Source organism: Cnephaeus nilssonii (assembly GCF_951640355.1).
Source record: "Cnephaeus nilssonii genome assembly, chromosome: 1".
NCBI lineage: Eukaryota > Metazoa > Chordata > Mammalia > Chiroptera > Vespertilionidae > Cnephaeus > Cnephaeus nilssonii.
This window is the reverse complement of record NC_137072.1, coordinates 40293068-40311491: the sequence shown is the minus strand read 5'-3', so window position 1 is coordinate 40311491 and position 18424 is coordinate 40293068. Positions and strand designations below refer to the sequence as shown.

The 18424-nt window shown below is 52.9% G+C and overlaps 1 protein-coding gene across 4 annotated transcripts in view; it reads right to left on the bottom strand.

Moving 5' to 3' along the window:
• Positions 1-1198: 1198 nt before the first annotated feature.
• Positions 1199-18424, bottom strand: part of DIP2C (disco interacting protein 2 homolog C) — a 396044-nt gene continuing 378818 nt past the window's right edge. For 2 of the 4 annotated variants that reach the window (XM_079759400.1, XM_079759402.1), the window contains 5 exons: positions 11348-11405; positions 9249-9323; positions 7275-7449; positions 6222-6345; positions 1199-4548 (listed from right to left, as the gene is read on the bottom strand). In XM_079759400.1, coding sequence (XP_079615526.1) covers positions 4296-4548; positions 6222-6345; positions 7275-7449; positions 9249-9323; positions 11348-11405 — 685 coding nt within the window. In that variant the 3' untranslated portion in view covers positions 1199-4295. The remainder of the gene's footprint in view (positions 4549-6221; positions 6346-7274; positions 7450-9248; positions 9324-11347; positions 11406-18424) is intronic. The other 2 variants (XM_079759401.1, XM_079759403.1) reach the window with 2 other exon arrangements.

Here is an 18424-nt window from a genome sequence, read left to right as displayed (position 1 = left end):
CGGGCGTGCATGGAGGCTCCAATCTCTGCTCACTAACCACATCAGTCACTTCCAGTTCCTCCCTCTCTGTCAGCCCTGACCCTCTTGATGGCATTTCCAGTCATTTGTCAAATGGCAGGGACAGCTGGGCCCCAGCATGAGTTACTAGAATCAGTACCTCTGGCTATCGGCCTGCCAGGATGCACTGGCACTTTCTGGATTATGAAGAAAAGCATGTCCATCCCGTTCCCAGAAATTCCCATCATCTATCCCTTCTCTCCTCCTCCTCTCTGGGGGGCTGCGAGCCCCTGGTGCCACTTACCCATGAGGAGGTCCTCCATCCAGCAAGTGTTACTGAGTGCCTGCCCCGTGCCGGTGCCCAGGGAGGCGAGCTTGCAGAAAACACACCCTGTTCTCCTGCAGGAAGACTAACGGGTGAAGGAGATAGTTAATACACGTGAGCACAAGGTGAGGAAACAAAGCAAAATGAGATACTGGGAGGGTGACTAAGACACTGAATGATCACCGACCAGCCAACCGATCTGCTGCTGACTGTGTCCCAAGAACTCAGCACCGAGCGGGGGGTGCAGACATGCCATCACCAAAGTACACTCTCACTCACACCCACCCAGGTGCACGCGCACATGCTCACACACACACACACACACACACACACACACACACACATGCGTGCACAGGAAGGTCTGTGCAGGGCCTCTCATGGTCATCTTGTCTGTATTTGACTCATCACTGTTTGGCCACCATCTGAGACACTGGGACCTTCCTGGCAATAGTCTGTGTAATTCAATGCAGCTGGCTGGTCTGCCAGCCCCCCACTTCCATACACCCAAAGCATCACCCCCAACTAGTACAGGATTGTCTTGAACAAAAGCGGTGGGTTGGGGGGACAAGTGGATTTCTAATATGAGGGGTTAAGCCTGGTGATCTGTGTGCAGACTTGCGTTCTACTGATTTGTATGTGTATAAATCTTACCTTTTATAACCTTTAGATGGAAAGTCAGTTAACTTGCTACTGCTTTCCAAAAGACAAAGCCATAAGAATTCTAAGATCTTGGGCAAAAGATAGGGCTTTCGCTTGTCAAATGAACAAAGATGATTTGGGTTGAACTAGCCAGCTAGACCTTCCTCCGGACATGCAGAGGGTCCCTGCAATACAGCTGAGGAAGTGTTTGCACACAGGACTCATGCTTGCTCTTTATCCCAGAAGTTAACCAATAATCTGTACACTTGCAGCAAAATGTGAACAAATATATTTAGATATATTTAAAAGAATTTAAAAAAACATTTCACAAAACATTTGTTGCCATAGGAATTTTTTAGCAATAAATGCCCACATCAAAATTTAAACATTGTTCAAAGTATGATTATCTGTACTAAGAAGTAATGCAACACATTATGTAAACAGAGTCAGATACAGTTCCCATTTCCCGTAGGAGTCACTTCCTTCCTGGACGGAAGCTGTCCGGGCAGTTTTCCAGGGGACCAATTAAGAAACTGCTATTTTCAGAGCAACAAAAATAAAAGCTTTTATTTGTTCATTTGAATATAAAACAGGCGTTATCACAGATGTACAAAGCTTACTGGTGGTTTAACATACGAGAAGGTTGCCGTCCTTTGCACATAAAAATTCTGTTTGAAACCGTGATTGGCTGAGTACATGAACTTCTCTAACCAGTCATCACACTCTATGAAATAACGCTGCTAACATTCAACTGATAAAAGGGACTGTTTCCCCGGGTAAAGTGTCAAGCAGGGTTAAATATATATAATAAACAAGCACCATGAGGAAGCCGCCCTGGTGGGTTAGGTCTGTGTTTCAGTGTCCACTGTGTACCCTCCTTTGTGCAAGTTGATCACACGGTTTTGTCTGACTTCGAAAGCACAAGGTCACGAGACAAACACCGGTAACGTTCCCACGAGTGGCTTATCTACAGGACAATTGCTAATGCAGAACGGCCTTCGTTATTGCTGAGACGGTGTGCCGAGTGTCTCCTGTCCTTTTTCTTGCACACAGAGCTGCCACCCAGCCTCCACCCTCTGGATCTCAACTCCGACACGGAGGTGACAGGATGTCGCTAACGCTTCACACCCGCACCGCCGGGCCTGGAAGCTGACGTGGGCAGGCGAGGGTCATGTTTGGAGAGACACCTGACTTGCCCCTTCCGACCTCCGCTGGACCTCACGAGTTATCCTGCAGCTGTGTGTCCTACTCAGTGTCTTTCCCGAAACCTTAAACCCCCTTCCTAACCGGGTGGGTGAGTGTACGAAATGTCTTGTTTCTGTGTGTGATGAGTTCTCCCTGTAGGGAGCAGAGACCGTAGGAATGTGTATCTGAAGCATGTGGAGAAATACTCACACACAGCAATGAAGTCAAACAATGTCGCAATAGCCAAATGATTTGTGGCGATGGAAGGATGCATCCCACATGCAGACAAATTAAAAAATATATGCCACTTAAATTTAAAAAAAAACAATTAGCCTTGGATCTCAGAAGTCAAACAAAACTCTTTTAGCAAAGGGCTGACTCGCTGGCGCGTACAGCAAGGGCAGATAAAAACATTGCCTACGATAAAATGAAAAGAGAATCTAAATTTTGCCCAGCAACAATCTTAGTCATGCACATCTAGCAACGAGAGCCACTGCAGGGCCGTCGGGGGCCAAGGACCCAGTCAGTCACCCTCGGGTAGCTGACACTGCCTCCTGGCTGGACACAGACGGGCCGGCTCCGTGAGGGTGTAAGATGAGCCCTGGGAATGAGAAGACCTGGGAGGCAGCAGCGAGACGGGAACCAGAAACGTGGGTCCACAGGTGGCAGCATGAAGGCAGCTGTGCGGCTTCTGCTCCAGCCAGGGGCGCTGGGGGAGTCGCGGCAGCTTGTGCGGGGTCCCTGCGGGTTCTGCTCACGCGGGCGGGGAGCCCTGGAGAGCTGGCTGAAGTGACGCTCTATGTGAATCTTTCCCTCATGCTGTTCTGAACACCCTGTCCACTCCCCACTGTGGCCATCTGAGGGCAATCAACGCAGCCGGGTGCCAAGGACCGCAGAGCATCGTTCCTGTTCATACCAAGGACCAAAAAAGGGTGACACGAACAAAAAGGATGAAAAACATTGTGCAACCAATTCCTGCAGCTCAGAGAACAGTGCTGTCGGCCGCCTGCCTCCCCGGCGCGCCGGGCACACGCTGACCACACTGTCCGGTGTGGCTCTCCCAGCAAAGGAAAGCAGCCCGGCTCGCCTCCCAGTCCTTCTCCGCCTTTGAGGTCGTCTCCCAGCACTTCCCCTGCGGCCTCCGGTTCTGGAAGGAACGCCTGGCGGGGCTCCCGGCGCCCTGGCTGCCCCATGGGCAGCGCGGAAGTGAGAGCAGCTCTCCTCTCTGCACACGTGGAGGGGACACCATGCAACGGCAGGTTCTGCGTTTTAAACTTTAAAATCTCCTCTGCTCTTAGTGACTTTATATCTCATATATACATATATTTGTTGTGATACTATCCACGCAAGATAATACAACACTTTTTTATATTAGCAAACATTACAAGACTTTAATATTCTTGAATGTTTTTTCTCTTTTATACTTCTAAAGAGATCAAAATAAATTAAACGTTTTGTACATAATTACATCTGAAGAAGTTAACTTATTTTATCTTTTTAGTTTAGTACAAAGATATCTGCAAGATAATTGCTGAAATACACCTTATTTATAATTTCTTCTCATTCTATGCTAACGCCAAAGGGCATGTGTTAGCCTCCGTGTCTTCAGCACATTTCCGACAAAGAAAGCTGCTAAAATTTAATTGGAAGGTGCTATTTGGAAGGTCTTCTCGTACCTCAACAGACTGTCCTAAAAGAATGAGAGCTAGCAATGGCTTAAATTAGTAACAGGTCCATGTCATTAAGATTTCATGACACATTAAAACAGAGAAAACAATGCTTTGTCACACTACATAGATTGTTTAGAAGAACCCATCTGGAGGGCAGAATATTTTTTTAATTGCTATTTTGGCTTAACGAAATACCACATTTACGAAAAAAGCACTTATCCAATAACAAAAGAAAAAGAAGAAAAATGTTTTGAAATGGGCTTTTCCAACAAACTGAAGGCATAATGCGAGGTCCTTCTGAGCAAACCTCGGCGATAACTCACGTGTCCATTCCACCCACGCCAACCGGGCCGCCGCGGCAGTCTCCGCCAACCGCCGCGAGCCCGCTCCCTCCGCGAACGCCGCCTGCTGCTGCTCGCTCAGCGACACTGAGGACGATGCGTCCATCTCCGGAAACGTGTGCGGAGCTGGAGGCAAGGCTACATGTTGTAGGCCACGTAGATGGGGTCCAGCTGGTCTGCCAAAAACCCGTCGCGCAGGTGCATCCGCTGCTTCTCTCCCCGCGAGTTGATGGGGATGACGCCGATGTCCACGACGACCACCACGCCCACCACCAGGTAGTGCTCCTCCAGCACCACGTTGGTCACCAAGGGGACCAGGTCCAGCGCTTCCTGCTCTGACCCATCAAGCTCCACCACCACCACCAGCAAATTTGTCCAGGTGAACACGGCGCTGGAAGGAAGAGAACGCCATCACTGCACAGGGAGGTTTCCTTTAACGTCCTCTTTCCAAGAAGTGCCACTGGCTCCCTGTGAACCTGCCTGAGCCCGTTCAGCCCGGCGTGGGGCCTCTCTGAGCTCATGCACCGCCTCAGCTCCTGTCACTGGCCTCTCCTGCCGGCCCACCCCCATCTTCTCTGTGCCTGGCAGCTCCCTCTCCCCGCCCCCCCGCCCCCCCCCCCCCCCCCCCCCCGCACTGTGCTGAGGGGTGCGGGTGCAGCAGTGGCTCCTCCCTCCGTGGGCACACTGTGGCCCTAAGGGCAGGGTGTCCTGCCCTTGACCTTGGGCCACATTAACCTGGACAGTGAGATGTAGCCGAGGCTGGAGAGCCCTGTTTGGGCTGGTGCTGACCAGCCTCTGCATGGCAGAGAGGAACGTCCGAGGGCCTGAGCCGGCAGCTGCACCCAGCCGACCCGCAGGCCCCCAGCTCAGGTCGAATACTTCAGAGGTCACAAGTGCAGATGTGGGGGCACAATAACTTATCAGCGTTTACGTGACTGCACGCAGCAGGAGCCGACCCGTTTGGGGGGTAATTCCTCGACAATGTCAAAGATTCCCTCAGAAGTGTTTTATCCGGGATCTTCCAAAGGGGGTCACCCGGAACAGCCAGTCTCCCAATTTGTGGGAGCCAAGTCTGTGATTTACACTTTAAGGCACATTAACCTTATATGGTTGGGCTTTTACAAAGTGGTTACGAACCTTAAAAGTCATTGCCCCTGTGCCCATGGTTTGCTTGGCTACAGAGGCCAGGAGGGTGCCAGGGTGGGGGTGCACGGGGGGCAGCAGCAGGCCCAGGAGGGTCCCAGGGTGGGGGTGCACGGGGCCCTGCAGTGAGCAGCTGGTAGCTGCTTTTTCATGCCAGACACAGTGAAGGTTCTAACTCAGCTGTGAGGCAGGAAGTATCTGGGAAAACTTGCTGTTTTGTTAACTGGGAAAGTACGTGTTAGGAAAAATGTGTGTTTTGTTTAGAACTTACAGCGTACACGTAACAATGAAAGGGAACAGCACCGCGCCCTCCTGGGTCTGCAGGGACAGTTACCCCAGAAGGTGTGCTGGTGCGGGCCCATCTGATCTGTGACAAACACCGCTCTGCACGGCCCGTGAGCCCACCAGTGCGGTGGTGATGCCCCGGGGGCCCCGTTACGTGTCCCTTGGTGTCGTGTCGTTACGGCATTTGGAATTGGTGACACGGCATCAGAATCGGGCCCATTTCCGTATTGAATGGAGGCGGGGGTCTACCAGGAAGCTGGGGCTGGGGCTGTCACTGGCTAGGGGCCCAGCCGCTGAGGAAGGGAGAGACTTGGTCGCCGGACACATAGTGATGTGGGCGTCACGTCCTCCTCCTCAGGCCAGGGGTGAACTGGAGAAGCAGCAGGAAAGGGAGGATGGGGGGGAGGACGTGACGGGCAGCTGCCGGGTGGTCCCCGGGGCCTGGGGCCGCCAGCATGGAGCCCCATGTGAACCCAGCCATCCATAGGTCATTCCCAGGGAACGTGTGACACCAGCTCGACTGCCATGGTATCAGCCCCGAACGGTAAAGGGTTACGACCCAAAGCTCAGACAGCACCCGTGTTTCCAATGCCGCACATCCCGTCCGCTCTGTGCGCACACGCCCGGGGCACTCACCACTCCGTGACGCTCTTGTGGGCTCGGATGACGGAGGTCTCGATGTCTATGGGGTGGTACCTCATGCCGCGCAGCTCCATGGCCTCATCCAGGGCGCCCACCACGTACAGGGCATCGTGGCGCTCTGTGCAGGGAACCAAGTATGTGTGAGCGTCACCGAAAAGCCGCTCAAGCCACTTGGAAAGATTAAAACGACGCCTGAATGAGCAAGAGCCGCAAGGAAAGGAGTGGCCGAGCTGGGGACAGCTGCCTCTGCGGGGAGACGCTCGGCCCGCGCCCTCGGAGGGCACCACGCGTGGGAGGAGGCTTCCTCGCTGCACCTGGTCCCGTGGGCGGCGCTGCGCCGCCCTCCTCACTGTGCCGGGCCCGGGGACCCGGTGAGGACCTGGCACAGTGGGTACACCCAGTTCCCTCTGATGCCGTCTCAGGAGGGCTGAGTGCTGCCGCTATTCCGCGCCTGAGTTTCTGACCGTGTTCAGGACCAAGAGTCCCTCAGCCCTGTGACGGCACATGTGTCCTCGTCAGCCCTGCACACCCGGGTAAGGACAACACGCAGGTGGCCCCTCGTGCCTCACAAATCAGAGGCGCCTCCTTCACCTTCGGGCAGTAAGTACATCAGGGCGAAGCTGAAGAAGTGATGCATGTAGAAAAACACCAGGGCGGAGATCTTCCCCGTTTTAGGTCCAATGCAATGAGACACTGCCCGTGGCTTCTGACATGACTGTGGGCGCGGGACTGGACCTGCGCCTCCAGGGAGGTCGGGATCACCACCCACCTCAAAGCTCAAAGCTCTAAGCTGAGGTCTTCCCAGAGAGAACCCTCAAGGGAAACAGCCTCTGGGTTTCTTACATTCAAATGTGAGGCCAAAATGTTTCCGTGCTTTTCCCCCAAACGTATGCCAGTTTGGCTGCGTGAACACAGCTCCCGGGTGTGCGAGGCAGGGGTATTAGGAAGCCTCAGTGACCCCTAGAAACTCATGTTCCGGGTTTGGGAATTCCAAACCCCTGACAGGTCCTCAGTGTCTGGACTTCACCCACCCGTCTGGACTCTCACCTCCGTTTGCGTCTGTGAGCTCAGTTCTCCGCAGGAACCCCAAGTAGCCTGTCCGTGCCCAGATGGTCTGGGTGTCTCCAAAGCTTAACCTCGAGCTGAAGTGATCTGACTGGAGGGACTCGTCTCCGTAGATAGTGAAGTAGCCGCTGGCGTTGTGGGCACTGTGGACCCAGATCTGCGAGGGGAGAACAGGCCCGGATAAGTCAACCTGAGGAGGTGTCCTTGGGCGGCAAAGGCAAGGCGCCGGGGCCTCACTCGGTTTCTGGGAGACACGGATGCTGGCAGTTCACTGGCACAGAGGCCCCGCGGCGCAAGCTTGCAGCTACGCGAACCACACCATCCACCCATCGAGACTTCCACCAAAGCAGGTTGATGGAGGGATTTCTAAATAAATACAACCAGGGAGCAAAGTTGTACCAGTTTCCTCACGCATATTCAAATTAAATGATGGTTTCCAAAAAGCAACCTGGAGAAATATTAAAAAGCTTTATGATTTCTTTCCCCCCTTTCATCCGTTTTGCATACTGCTGGAAATATATCGCAGGAAACAACACAGAACAAAAGAAACTCTAAGAGGGAAAAACTCTAACTCCAGGAAACAGGAAAGAAAAACACCGAGTGTGTGCCACTTGGGAAAACGGAAAAGGACGTGCTGACTCACAGTGGAGACCATGCGGGGACGCGGAGCCATGGAAACCACTGGAGGAAACCCTCGCGTCACTGAAGTTCCTAAAACGCTCACACACTGTGCTGTGAGGTCTGGACGACGTCCCGAAGCGGGGGAGCCAGGTGTGCTCTGGGCCTCGCTGCTCCGTTATCTTATTTACACTGAAAAGCAGTCAAGTTCCTGGGAGCCAGAAGCACCGCCCTGTGCACACGGGACCCCAGCTCCGGGACAGGGCCCGGCACAGCAGGCCTGCGAGCGACTGTTGCCTGCCGAACAGAGCAGGAAGGCAGCCGCCTAACGCGGGGAATGGACACTGCTCCGCTTCTAACGAGGTTTCCTCCCTGGACACGTGGCACTAAGACAGCCAGACTGCCGTGGGCTCCCCCGGGCACGGGAGAGACACCAGCTCTACAACCCAGCCTTCTTCCAACGGATGGAGTAAAAGGTGTAGAACTGTCATCTCAGTTCTAATCTTTGCATCATTCTGGGGTTTGAGTGAGGACAGACAGCAGCCCAGGAAGAGGAGCTGGGGGAGGGAGCCGTGGCTGGGACCCGCCCATGATCACCTGTTTGCTCATCTGCAATGTGTAAATGTCGCTGTGCCTCCAGGGACAGTGCTGATCGTGGAGTTTCTAGTAAGGCATCGGCTACAGCGGCAGGCTAGGGAGCGCCGGGACATGCAGGTGGCACTGCAGCGGGGACGTCCGCTGGGCAGGAGGGAGCCGACCAAGTGGGGAGCAGGCTCGCCTCTCAGCGGGAACCCCGGGATTGGGTCTGTGTGATGGGGGAGGCCCTTTCCTGATGCCCCAACGTCCTCCCTGGAGGAAGCTGGCTATGCAATCGAAGAAGCAGAGTGTCACACCGACACCCAGGTGGGAAGAAACGCTGTCCTCCTCCCGCTCGCAGGCACCCGTGGACGCTGCCAGGCCCCGAGATTGTAGAGGATGCCCTCTGTATGCTTCCCTATCGCCTCCCTGATGAAGGGCGGCCGTGGGAAACCAGGGCAAGAGCTGAGAAAGGAGGAAGCACAGCCCACAGAGTTTTCTCTTCTAAATTCTTTGGAGAGAAACTAGCCCGCTTCCTTAGGGAAGTCCCACTTTGTAATCCTGAACTGTCATGGCCTCCTTCAAGCAATAAAGCTCATCTCACCTTATTTCCCAGCCGGTCGGGGTGACTTCCCCAGGGCGACCGGATGGGCACTGTGGTCCGGGGGTGGGAGAGCTGCTTTCTGGGGGACAGGCTGTAGGTAGCAGAAGGACAAATCTGGCCCCAGAGGCCATGTCTCCTAGAGGAAGCCACGCACTCACCTCACCCAGGTGAGAGTCTCCCAGCGGTCCTTTTGTTTCTGGGTTGGCGATTATGATCCGAACGCCCGGAAGTATCTATGTGGGAAGAACATCCCTGTCAGTAAACAGGCAGATCCTACACTGCAACCAACCCTGATCTTGCCTTCATTCCAAATGCCTGCTTTCCTTTCTGAAAGAATCTGGAAAGTGGTATGGCTTTAAATAAAAATTATGTACCACGGCATTATGTAATTACAGCATAATAGTTGCATTTCATTGTAATTGTTACTACAATGTCAGAGCCTGTGTAAAAGTGATCTTAAGATCTTAAAAACAGAAACATGATAAAGCATATAACTGCAAATGTGGAGGATGAAAACGTGCTTCTACAGATGTAACCTCACAGGGTGATCTGATCGTAAACTCCTAACTGGGCAGGTCTTGATGGGTAGTTACTATCTGTTCTTCAGTAAAAGGTCTGTCTTTGCCTTGAGCAAGCCCTGCCCATTGTTCTTGGGCATCTAGGTTCACACACCTTTGAAATAAGTGTAACCGCCCTCACAGAGCACATCACCTAGAATCATCCTGCAATCCAGCCCCCACCTTGCTTTCTCTCTCCCATGTGATGCTCCTTCGTTCCCTCCTGAGTCCCTAAAAGCAGCTGCGAGCTGCCATTCTCTGGAGCATTTGAGATTTTGCTTTCCAGAAACTGTCATCAGTTTTGGCTCAAATAATCGCTTACAAAAATTCTCTACAAGTTTGGATGCTTCTTACGTGGACACAAAATAGGAAGTTTTATTTATTTCAATTATTTTTTTCAAATATACTTAATATTATACTTCACATCGTGGCACGATGGCAATGCTTGAGGGCAATGCTTGCAGTAGACACTGAATTAAGGAAGTCAGGGATAAAGTTTTCAGAAATGCGGCAGCCACTGGCAGAGGACTTAGTGGGAAGCCCCTCTGCGGCGGCCAGGCGTGAGGGAGGGCGTGCCACTGCCTGTGCAGGCTGGCGTAGTGCGACCAGAACACCTGTATGGCTCCCATCTCTGCTCCATATGCCTTCCGTTCCCTCCTGCAGGCAAGCATCTTTTATCAAAACGTCGATATTAAGCATCTCCTTCTTAATAGAAGTTTAGCTTAGAAATGTTTTGAATTTCACTGAAACCACAAAAGTGAGGAAGCTAAAGCTGATTCTGCAATTTTAGAACACAGCTTGCCTCGGTTCAGCTACTTAACATCATGTGACTGAAATCAGGCAGATCTGTGGTAAAAGCTCTCGGAACAGCTGTCCTGCACCTGAAGTCTCCACTGTGACATGCGGCTCAGGTCTGTAATGGTCCACCAGGCTGTGGGCGGGGGGGGGGGGTGGGGGTGGGCACTGCTTCCTGTGGTTAGAAACAACTTATAAAAAGCGCAGAAGCAAAATAAGACGCTTTTAGAATTAGGTGGAAAAGAGATCTGACAATTGCAGCCAAAAAGAAAAAAAGATCTCCATTTCGGTTTACATATGTTCCTTGTTCTTTATTTCTATAAGAAACATAACCACGGTGGCAGGAACTACTAGATCTCCTGATAACTATTCTTTGTCTACGTCCATAGTAACCAACACCCCAATTGTTAGCCAGGCCCAGAGACATTCAGAACCAGGACAGTGCTCCCAGCCTGCCTTCAGCTGGTGTGCCTGTGTCCCCGTGCCCGCCACTGGCATCCAAGAGTGAGGCAGCCCAGGGAGCTTCCCTCAGGCCTGCACATTGGTCTCCTCCTTGTCCTGTGTCTCCTTGTCCTGAAATGTGGAAACCGTGGCTGGAGGTGCAGCAGCCACTGCAGGCCCTGAGGTGCCCCTGGGCAGGTAGCACATGCAGAGCAGAACAAGACTAAAGTGCCGGGACCCCTGGTGGCTTCAGGGCTTCTTCTATGTGAGAGGGAAAAACTCGAGCTCCTTGAAAACACTGTCATTTTGAGTTTCTGTACTCATGGCCAAACCTAGCCCTGATATACTACATTTAAGAAAACATTTTGGAAACAATATTCTATAAAATAACATTGAAATTTCAAAGCCCATCCACAGAGGCTCATACTTACGTAGAAATGCATATTTCTCCCATGAATACTTACTTTCCCTGACTCCATAAGCGGCAAGCTGTGAGGGGATCCTCGTTCTACTAAGCGGACTCTACAAAGAGAAACGGAGGGGTTACTGAGTCTTTCCCGGACCCTGGCTCCCTCGGTCCTCATGCCGCCAGTGTCTGGCATGCAGCGGGGAACACTGCGTGTGCACCGTCCAACACAAAGGGAGGTTAGGAGACAAAGAAAACGTGGTCCGAGGGCAGAGCGCCACTGTGCGCCATGGGAAATGGTACAAGCCGCCCGTCCAGGTCACAGCGAAGGCAGACGAAGCCCCATTTCCCAAACCTGTAAAATGATCGGGAAAATGCTCCTGCATGAAACCAAGCGTAACTCAGCACTTGCAGAAAACGGAAACAAGGACTCCCTGCATCCCTGAGAGCTGCTCTGCCCACACCAGGCCCCGCAGGGCCCGGTGCAGAGCACACAGCCCGGCGCACACAGTGCATCTGAGCCCGGAGAGGACTGGCCAGGTCAGGCGGCCAAACCTCCCTTCAGGAAAGAAACTCTTCAACGTAAAGGCTATCTGATGGCAATTTAACTGTAAGCCCTGCGGAGGACACAGGTGCCTGTCACAACCAGAGCTGGCCGAGTCCTTCTCAGCAGCATTGTTTTTAGTGTTCTACGGCCTCTGTGACTGGTTTCACATTCCTACCACAGGACGACCAGACTGAGATGCTGTTCATTCACTAGAAGACAATTCTTAGAGAAGACGAAGCGAAGGAGAAGGTCCTCGAGTCCTTGGAAACTACAGAGAAATGCTGTCAGCAGGAGGTTGGGGCACAGGGGAGTGGGAAGGTGAGATGTGAAATTCAGCAGCACATCCTATTCTTTGCATGAACATAGCTCCTTCTCCTGAGTAGTAAGTGTTGAAAACAGGGAAGTGTGGGGTGTTGGGGGTTACCATCAGAGCACCACTGAGAACTGTGGAACTCCAGCCGGCAGCACACACACAGAAGCGGCCCTTTTAGCTACACGTGAGGCCTGCAAGAAATAGCACCGCTGTCGGTCACTACTGAAGCCTGTAGCCAGGAGGCCATTCAGGTTCCGTGAATGGGCCTGTCTGGTGGCTGGCTGGCCAGCTGTGGGTTCTGGGTGTTGGCGATTTGCTGCAGATGGAGAAGGCGACGGGACAGGAGGCCTGTCCTGGCTGGGAGAACTATGTGTGGGTGGGAGCAGGGGTGAGGAAAGCGGGACAGAAGGAAGGGGAGAGGGCCAGAGAGAACGGCCTGGCCTCTGTGTAGGCTGCTGCCATGGGCGGGGGCAGCTGGCCAGCGGCTGGGCTGGATGTCCTACAAAGTCCAGGTGATCAGGCCGGGGGGCAAACTCTCAGCTCGAAATGAGGGCTGTTCTGGACAAGCTTCTCCTTTGCCGCTGTCCACCGTGGCCACCAGTACTGGAGGGTGTTAGAAACCCGGCCAGGCATTGGGGCATGCCAAGCAGCTCCGGCAGCGGCATTATGACTGGGATGCCTTCAGAGAGGGCACCTGATGCAATGCGGCTGCTCGAGACAAACGTCCGTGGACCCCGGGATTGGTGCCCCGGACGCCCACGGCTGTTCCTTCCCTCCCTCCCGCAGGCTCTGCCTGGCCTGGGCCTGGCCAATACTGGGGAATAAGACAAAGGCCCGGTTCTCCTTCAGCAAGTGGGCGCCTGGCCACGCCCCACTGCACGTCTGCCTCTCTGACCAGCAGGCCTCCTCTGCCTTCTTCCTGCCTTCGGAGTTTATCTCGGCTCCTGTCCTTCCCTGTGTGACCTTCGGCCTCCAAGAAAGGAAGAGAGGTGGGGTGTAAGCTGAAATGTGGGCAGGAGGACCACGTTAGGAACTTCTCTGGTCAGTAAGGAAGCGGTGTTGGGACGGGTGCTGGAATCACTCAGGGCTGGTCCTGAACGGAAGAGCTACAGACCCTGGCAGCACATCACCCACAGGAAAAGAAACAGCACAAAGGAAAGAAGCACCTCTTACAGAAAAAGGCAAAGATGTGCCTCCTGAAAGGGCTGGGAGGCACACCTGCCACACACACAGGGGAAGGCCGGAGCGGCGGGCAGGGCAGCACGCGGTGACAGGTGGCCGAGGGAAGCCCTGCTGGTCCACTGGCCTCCTCGGGCCGGGGCAGCGCTGCTCACAGGCTGGGCCGCCGCCAAGTCCAAGCAGCTCCGAGCAGAGACCCGCACGTGCCTCAGCCCGGTGAGCTGGAGGGGTGTGGCACTGTCACTAGCATGGCTCGGCCCAGTAGTTTGGGAGATTAGAAACAAGTTGCCTGCACAGATGGGAGGCTGCAGAGGCAGGCGGCCTGCGCCCCGGCCAGAGTGTGGGAACAGAAGGGGCTACAGGAGGGCGGGTGTCAGTGAGGGGCTTGGCTCCGTCCTGCAGTGAAGGCGATTTGAACTACCGAGTGGGCTCGAACAAAGCACTAAAAGAAACTGTTCTGAGCGGTTACGGCCATGACTGAGCTGGGAGCAGAGCCCCGCTCTCGAGACTCAGGCTAACCGGGCAGAGTCTGCTTCTGACAATTCAGTCCTGTGGCTGGGCGCCTGCAGCCCCACGCCCCGGTGCTGGCCCAGCGGGCTCCAGGAGGGCCCTCCCCAGGCTGAAGTCGGGTCACCCAGTACACTGCTTCTCCCAGCAGCCTCCTGCTGGCTGTGCCAGCGTCTGCATGAAGCCTCAGGCCTGGCCCTGTCTGTCCCACATCCCTGCCATTTTCAACTCAAGTACAAACCCTGGATGTCACACGTTTTCCATGTGGGCTGTTACCTGGACTCGACGTGTAGGCTTTCACTAGACTGGACAGTGAGATGGAAAGTCGGCTATGGGGGAGATTTGCCATCTGCTACACAGCCCCTCACTGCGCTGTCCCTGAAGGGCTGTGGCTGCCATAGCAACGCCAAGGGGTGTGAGGACGGGTCATCACAGCAAGAGTCTTTCTGCAAGGTGTCCTTCACCACCAGTGCTTCTCGGGCCTCGCAGGTGGGGGTGTCGCCAGAATCTCCTTCTCTCCAACACCCAACGCCCATCTGCCCACCAGGGCTTTCGCCTTCCTGGGACAGGCCCGCTTTGTGACGCTGCCCATGTGGCCTGGTGGCACCCACTGGCTCTGGGGCACTTAACAACTGGGAATCACTCTATCTGTCCCAACAGGAGTGATGGGGTCCCACAGCTGCTGCCAGAGCCGGTCACTTCAGAATCCTGGACAACAAACCTTGTGTGACATGTCCCGGTGGACACCGTCAGGAGGGCAAGGAGGGGCGCCGGTCCCTGCTGGCCATGCTGTGCCCAGGCATGGGTGCCCCCAGGTCTCTCCCAATCTGAGGACCAGCACCATCTGTGCCCTTAATCGCCACAACCCACATGGCCACCCAGACGCACACTTGGCTTCACACTCAGGACAGGACCCAGAGCAATCTGCTTGTGCAGAACCAAGCTTCTGTGTGGCCCAGCACGCCATGGACATGCTGCTGGAAAACCAGCCAGACTTTTAATTAAACATTTAAGTACATCTTCCTCCAAAAACAATCTGAGGCATTTAACAGACCCAATATCTATACTAATAAAAGGGTAATATGCAAATTGGTCATGATGCCCTCACAATAACAACCGAACAGCAGGCTGTGTGGGGTGACCAGGCCAGCAGGGGGTTAGCGAGGGATGACCAAACGACTGACCAGTAGGCTGCACGGGGCGACCAGGCCAGCAGGGGGGTTAGCGAGGGATGACCAAATGACTGACCGGCAGGCTGCGTGGGGCGACCAGGCTGGTAGAGGGGGGCAGTGAGGGGTGACCAGGCCAGCAGGGGTGGCAGTTGGGAGAGACCAGGCCGGCAGGGGGGCTCTGAGGGGAGACCAGGCCTGCGGGGGGGCAGTTGGAGGCAACCAGGCCAGTGCGGGGGGCAGTTAGGGGCGATCAGGAAGGCAGGCAGGTGAGCAATTAGGAGCCAGCGGTCCCAGATTGTGAGAGGGATGTCCAACTGCTGGTTTTGGCCCAATCCCTGGGACAACAAACCTTGTGTGACATATCCCGGTGGATCGGGCCGAAACTGGCCGTTAGACATCCCCCAAGGGGTCCCAGACTGGAGAGGGTCTAGGCTGGGCTGAGGTGACCCCCCCCACACACACCCCCGTGCACAAAGTTCATGCACCAGGCCTCTACTAATATTATAATAAGACCATTTGAAAAAGTGTTTTAGAATCCCAAAAGATAGGATGCAGTTGAATATTCAAAAAGCTTAGGTTTGTTCATGTAGGTTCTGTGATTGGATTTAGTGACTACTCAGGTTCCTGGCTCCTAGGACAAAGAGAATGAGGTTTTACTGTCAGAGTTTGAATTTTAACATCTTGCTATTTCCTTGCTGCTAGTGAAGCAAACGAGAGAGGGTCATTAGAAGCATATGCAAAAATATTATAACAGACATCACATTCACATACCCATAATGGTAGCATGACAACAAAATACAAAAAAGGACCACTGTTTTGGCCTCAAGACCACTGGGGACAAGACAGATGCCAAAGTTGAACAAGCTGATGGATATGAGCCCCTAGTCCAAGAATGTGTTTAAAATTCATACACTTAATGGTGTCAAATAAAACATTTTAGTTATGATTAAACACACACACAAACAGGACCATTGTTGCTGAAGGAGGGTCTCCCCTGAATCAGCACTGAGTGAAGGCTGCAGGGTCCATGGGGGCCAGCCCAGGGCACTGCCACAGAGCTGCCAGTGGCAGGTGTGTCATGAAAGCTCCAAGCCAGGTAAAATCACCTTAAAGTGAGTGATGACAGAAAAGCATATCTAACACAACGGCACTGTCCAAACAAAATACCTAAGCACGTTGGGTGACTTTTCTCTTATAAGATCACAACGCTAATATGTATGCCCTGCCTTCCACCTGCCCTACCTCCCCAAGTCCATACTCTGGTAAGTCTTCCTTGTCCTTCCCTTGGGACGGATGGAGTTCTGCATCTTCTTCTTGCTGTTGAGGTCTGTTTGTGGACCCCTTGACTGGGGGTGTGGGCTGAGTGCTGTGAGGGGCGGGGTTCTGTCTTCTACGTGCACCCACAGGACCCCACTCCACAGCCAGCTGCCCAATGGGATTCAGATTCCACCAACGCTCAGGCTTCTGAGAGCTAGTCCTGTGCAAAGAAACCATCTCACCTGAGGTCCTCATCAAACTCACTAGTATTTTTACAGCAATAGTGAGATAAATTGGTTAAGCTTCATGTCCATTCATAAGGTTTTTTAAACAAACATATATATATATTGATTTTTATAGAGAGGAAGGGAGAGGGAGAAAGAGTCAGAAACATCAATGAGAGAGAAACATCCATCAGCTGCCTCCTGCACGCCCCCACCTGGGGATATGCCTGCAACCAAGGTACATGCCCTTGACCGGAATCGAACCCGGGACCCTTCAGTCCACAGGCCGACACTCTATCCACTGAGCCAAACCGGTTAGGGCTAAACAAACATATTTTTACTGATTTCAGAGAGGAAAGGAGAGGGAGAGAAAGAAACATCAATGATGAGAAAAATCATTGATTGGCTGCCTCCTGCATGCCCCACACTGGGGATTGAGCTGGCAAACTGGGCATGTGCCCTGACCGGGAATCTAACCGTGACCTCCTAGCTCATAGGTCAATGTTCAACCACTAAGCCACACTGGCCGGGCCCATTCATTAGTTTTTGATGGCAAATTCATTTGCATTAAATTTAGAAATAACCTTTTTCAGGCCTCCTCGGCTTTTTCTTAATGAACCTTATCTTTAGAGAAGTTTTAAACTCATAAAAACCTGGATGGACATACTTCCCATGTCTCCAGCAATAGCCACTACCTCACGACACACACACGCCTTACATTAGGACAATGTGTTTGTCATAATCAGTGAGTCAAAACTGATACTATATTGCTAACTCACACTTCCTCAGCTCTTGCCTAAAGACCTTCTTCCGGGTCACACATGACATTTGGTCATCCTGTCTCCTTAGCTCCTCTGGGCTGTGCCAATTTCTGACTTTCCCTACTTTTCACGACCTGTTAGTTTGGGATCTGGTGAGGTGTTTTGTGGGATGTCCCTCAGGTGAGATTATGTGATGCTTTTCCTGTGGTTAGATTTGCATTTGGGTTTTGGAAGGAAGAGCACATCTTAACCAGGGTACATACTCAATGTGACTCATGACTGGCCATGCTGACCTGGCTCTGCGTGGAGGCCATCTGTTTGTCCGGTGTCTCACCTGGTGTCACTCCCCACCTCCTGCCCACATTGTCTTCTTGGGAAGGAGGTCGCTGTGCACATCTGTGAGGGCCTCATGGAGGGTCAAGTCTCCTGCTGGACGGTCAAACGCACGTCCCAGCAACATGGACCTGCCACAGGAGACACTAGTCCTGTGTGGGCTGCCCTTCTAACAGAGGTGGGAGAGTGGCAGGGCTGTGGCCTGAATTCCTCTATGGAGAAATCTGGGCAGAGAGAGTGCACAGAGGGCAGGGGTGACATGGAGAGTTCCTCAACATCTGGGTTTGCTTCTAGTCCCTTCCTGACACCGCGCGCTTTTCTCCCCTTAGGTCCCACCAGACACAGCTCTTCTGTCTACACCAACCTGCGTCTGCCACAGCAGTTCTAACTCATTGCTGTTACTCCCCCCACCAAGGTCTTACTGAGGGGACCTCCTTTCCCTTTCTGAGAACAGAAGACCTGAAAATAATTTCCAGATTTGATGTTTATGTGCATTGTTTTTAAAAAATTTTCTACTTTAAAATGATTTTAAAATTATAGAACACTTATAAAAAATGAAAACAATCCAAAGAACACCTGTAATATTCCTTACCCACATTCACCTATTGTTAATATTTTACTCCATTTGCCTTATCGTTGGCTCTTGCTCTCTTACACACACACACACACACACACACACACACACACACATTGGGGGAGCATTTGAAGGTAAGCTGAATACACGGTGGCTCTTCACTCCTAAGCACTTCTTTTCTTTTGAAGTTTTACTAGGAGAGGACATCATTAAAGCGGGGGACAGTGAAATAAGGAAGGGCACTCGGAGAGCCCAGGCGGGCTGCTTA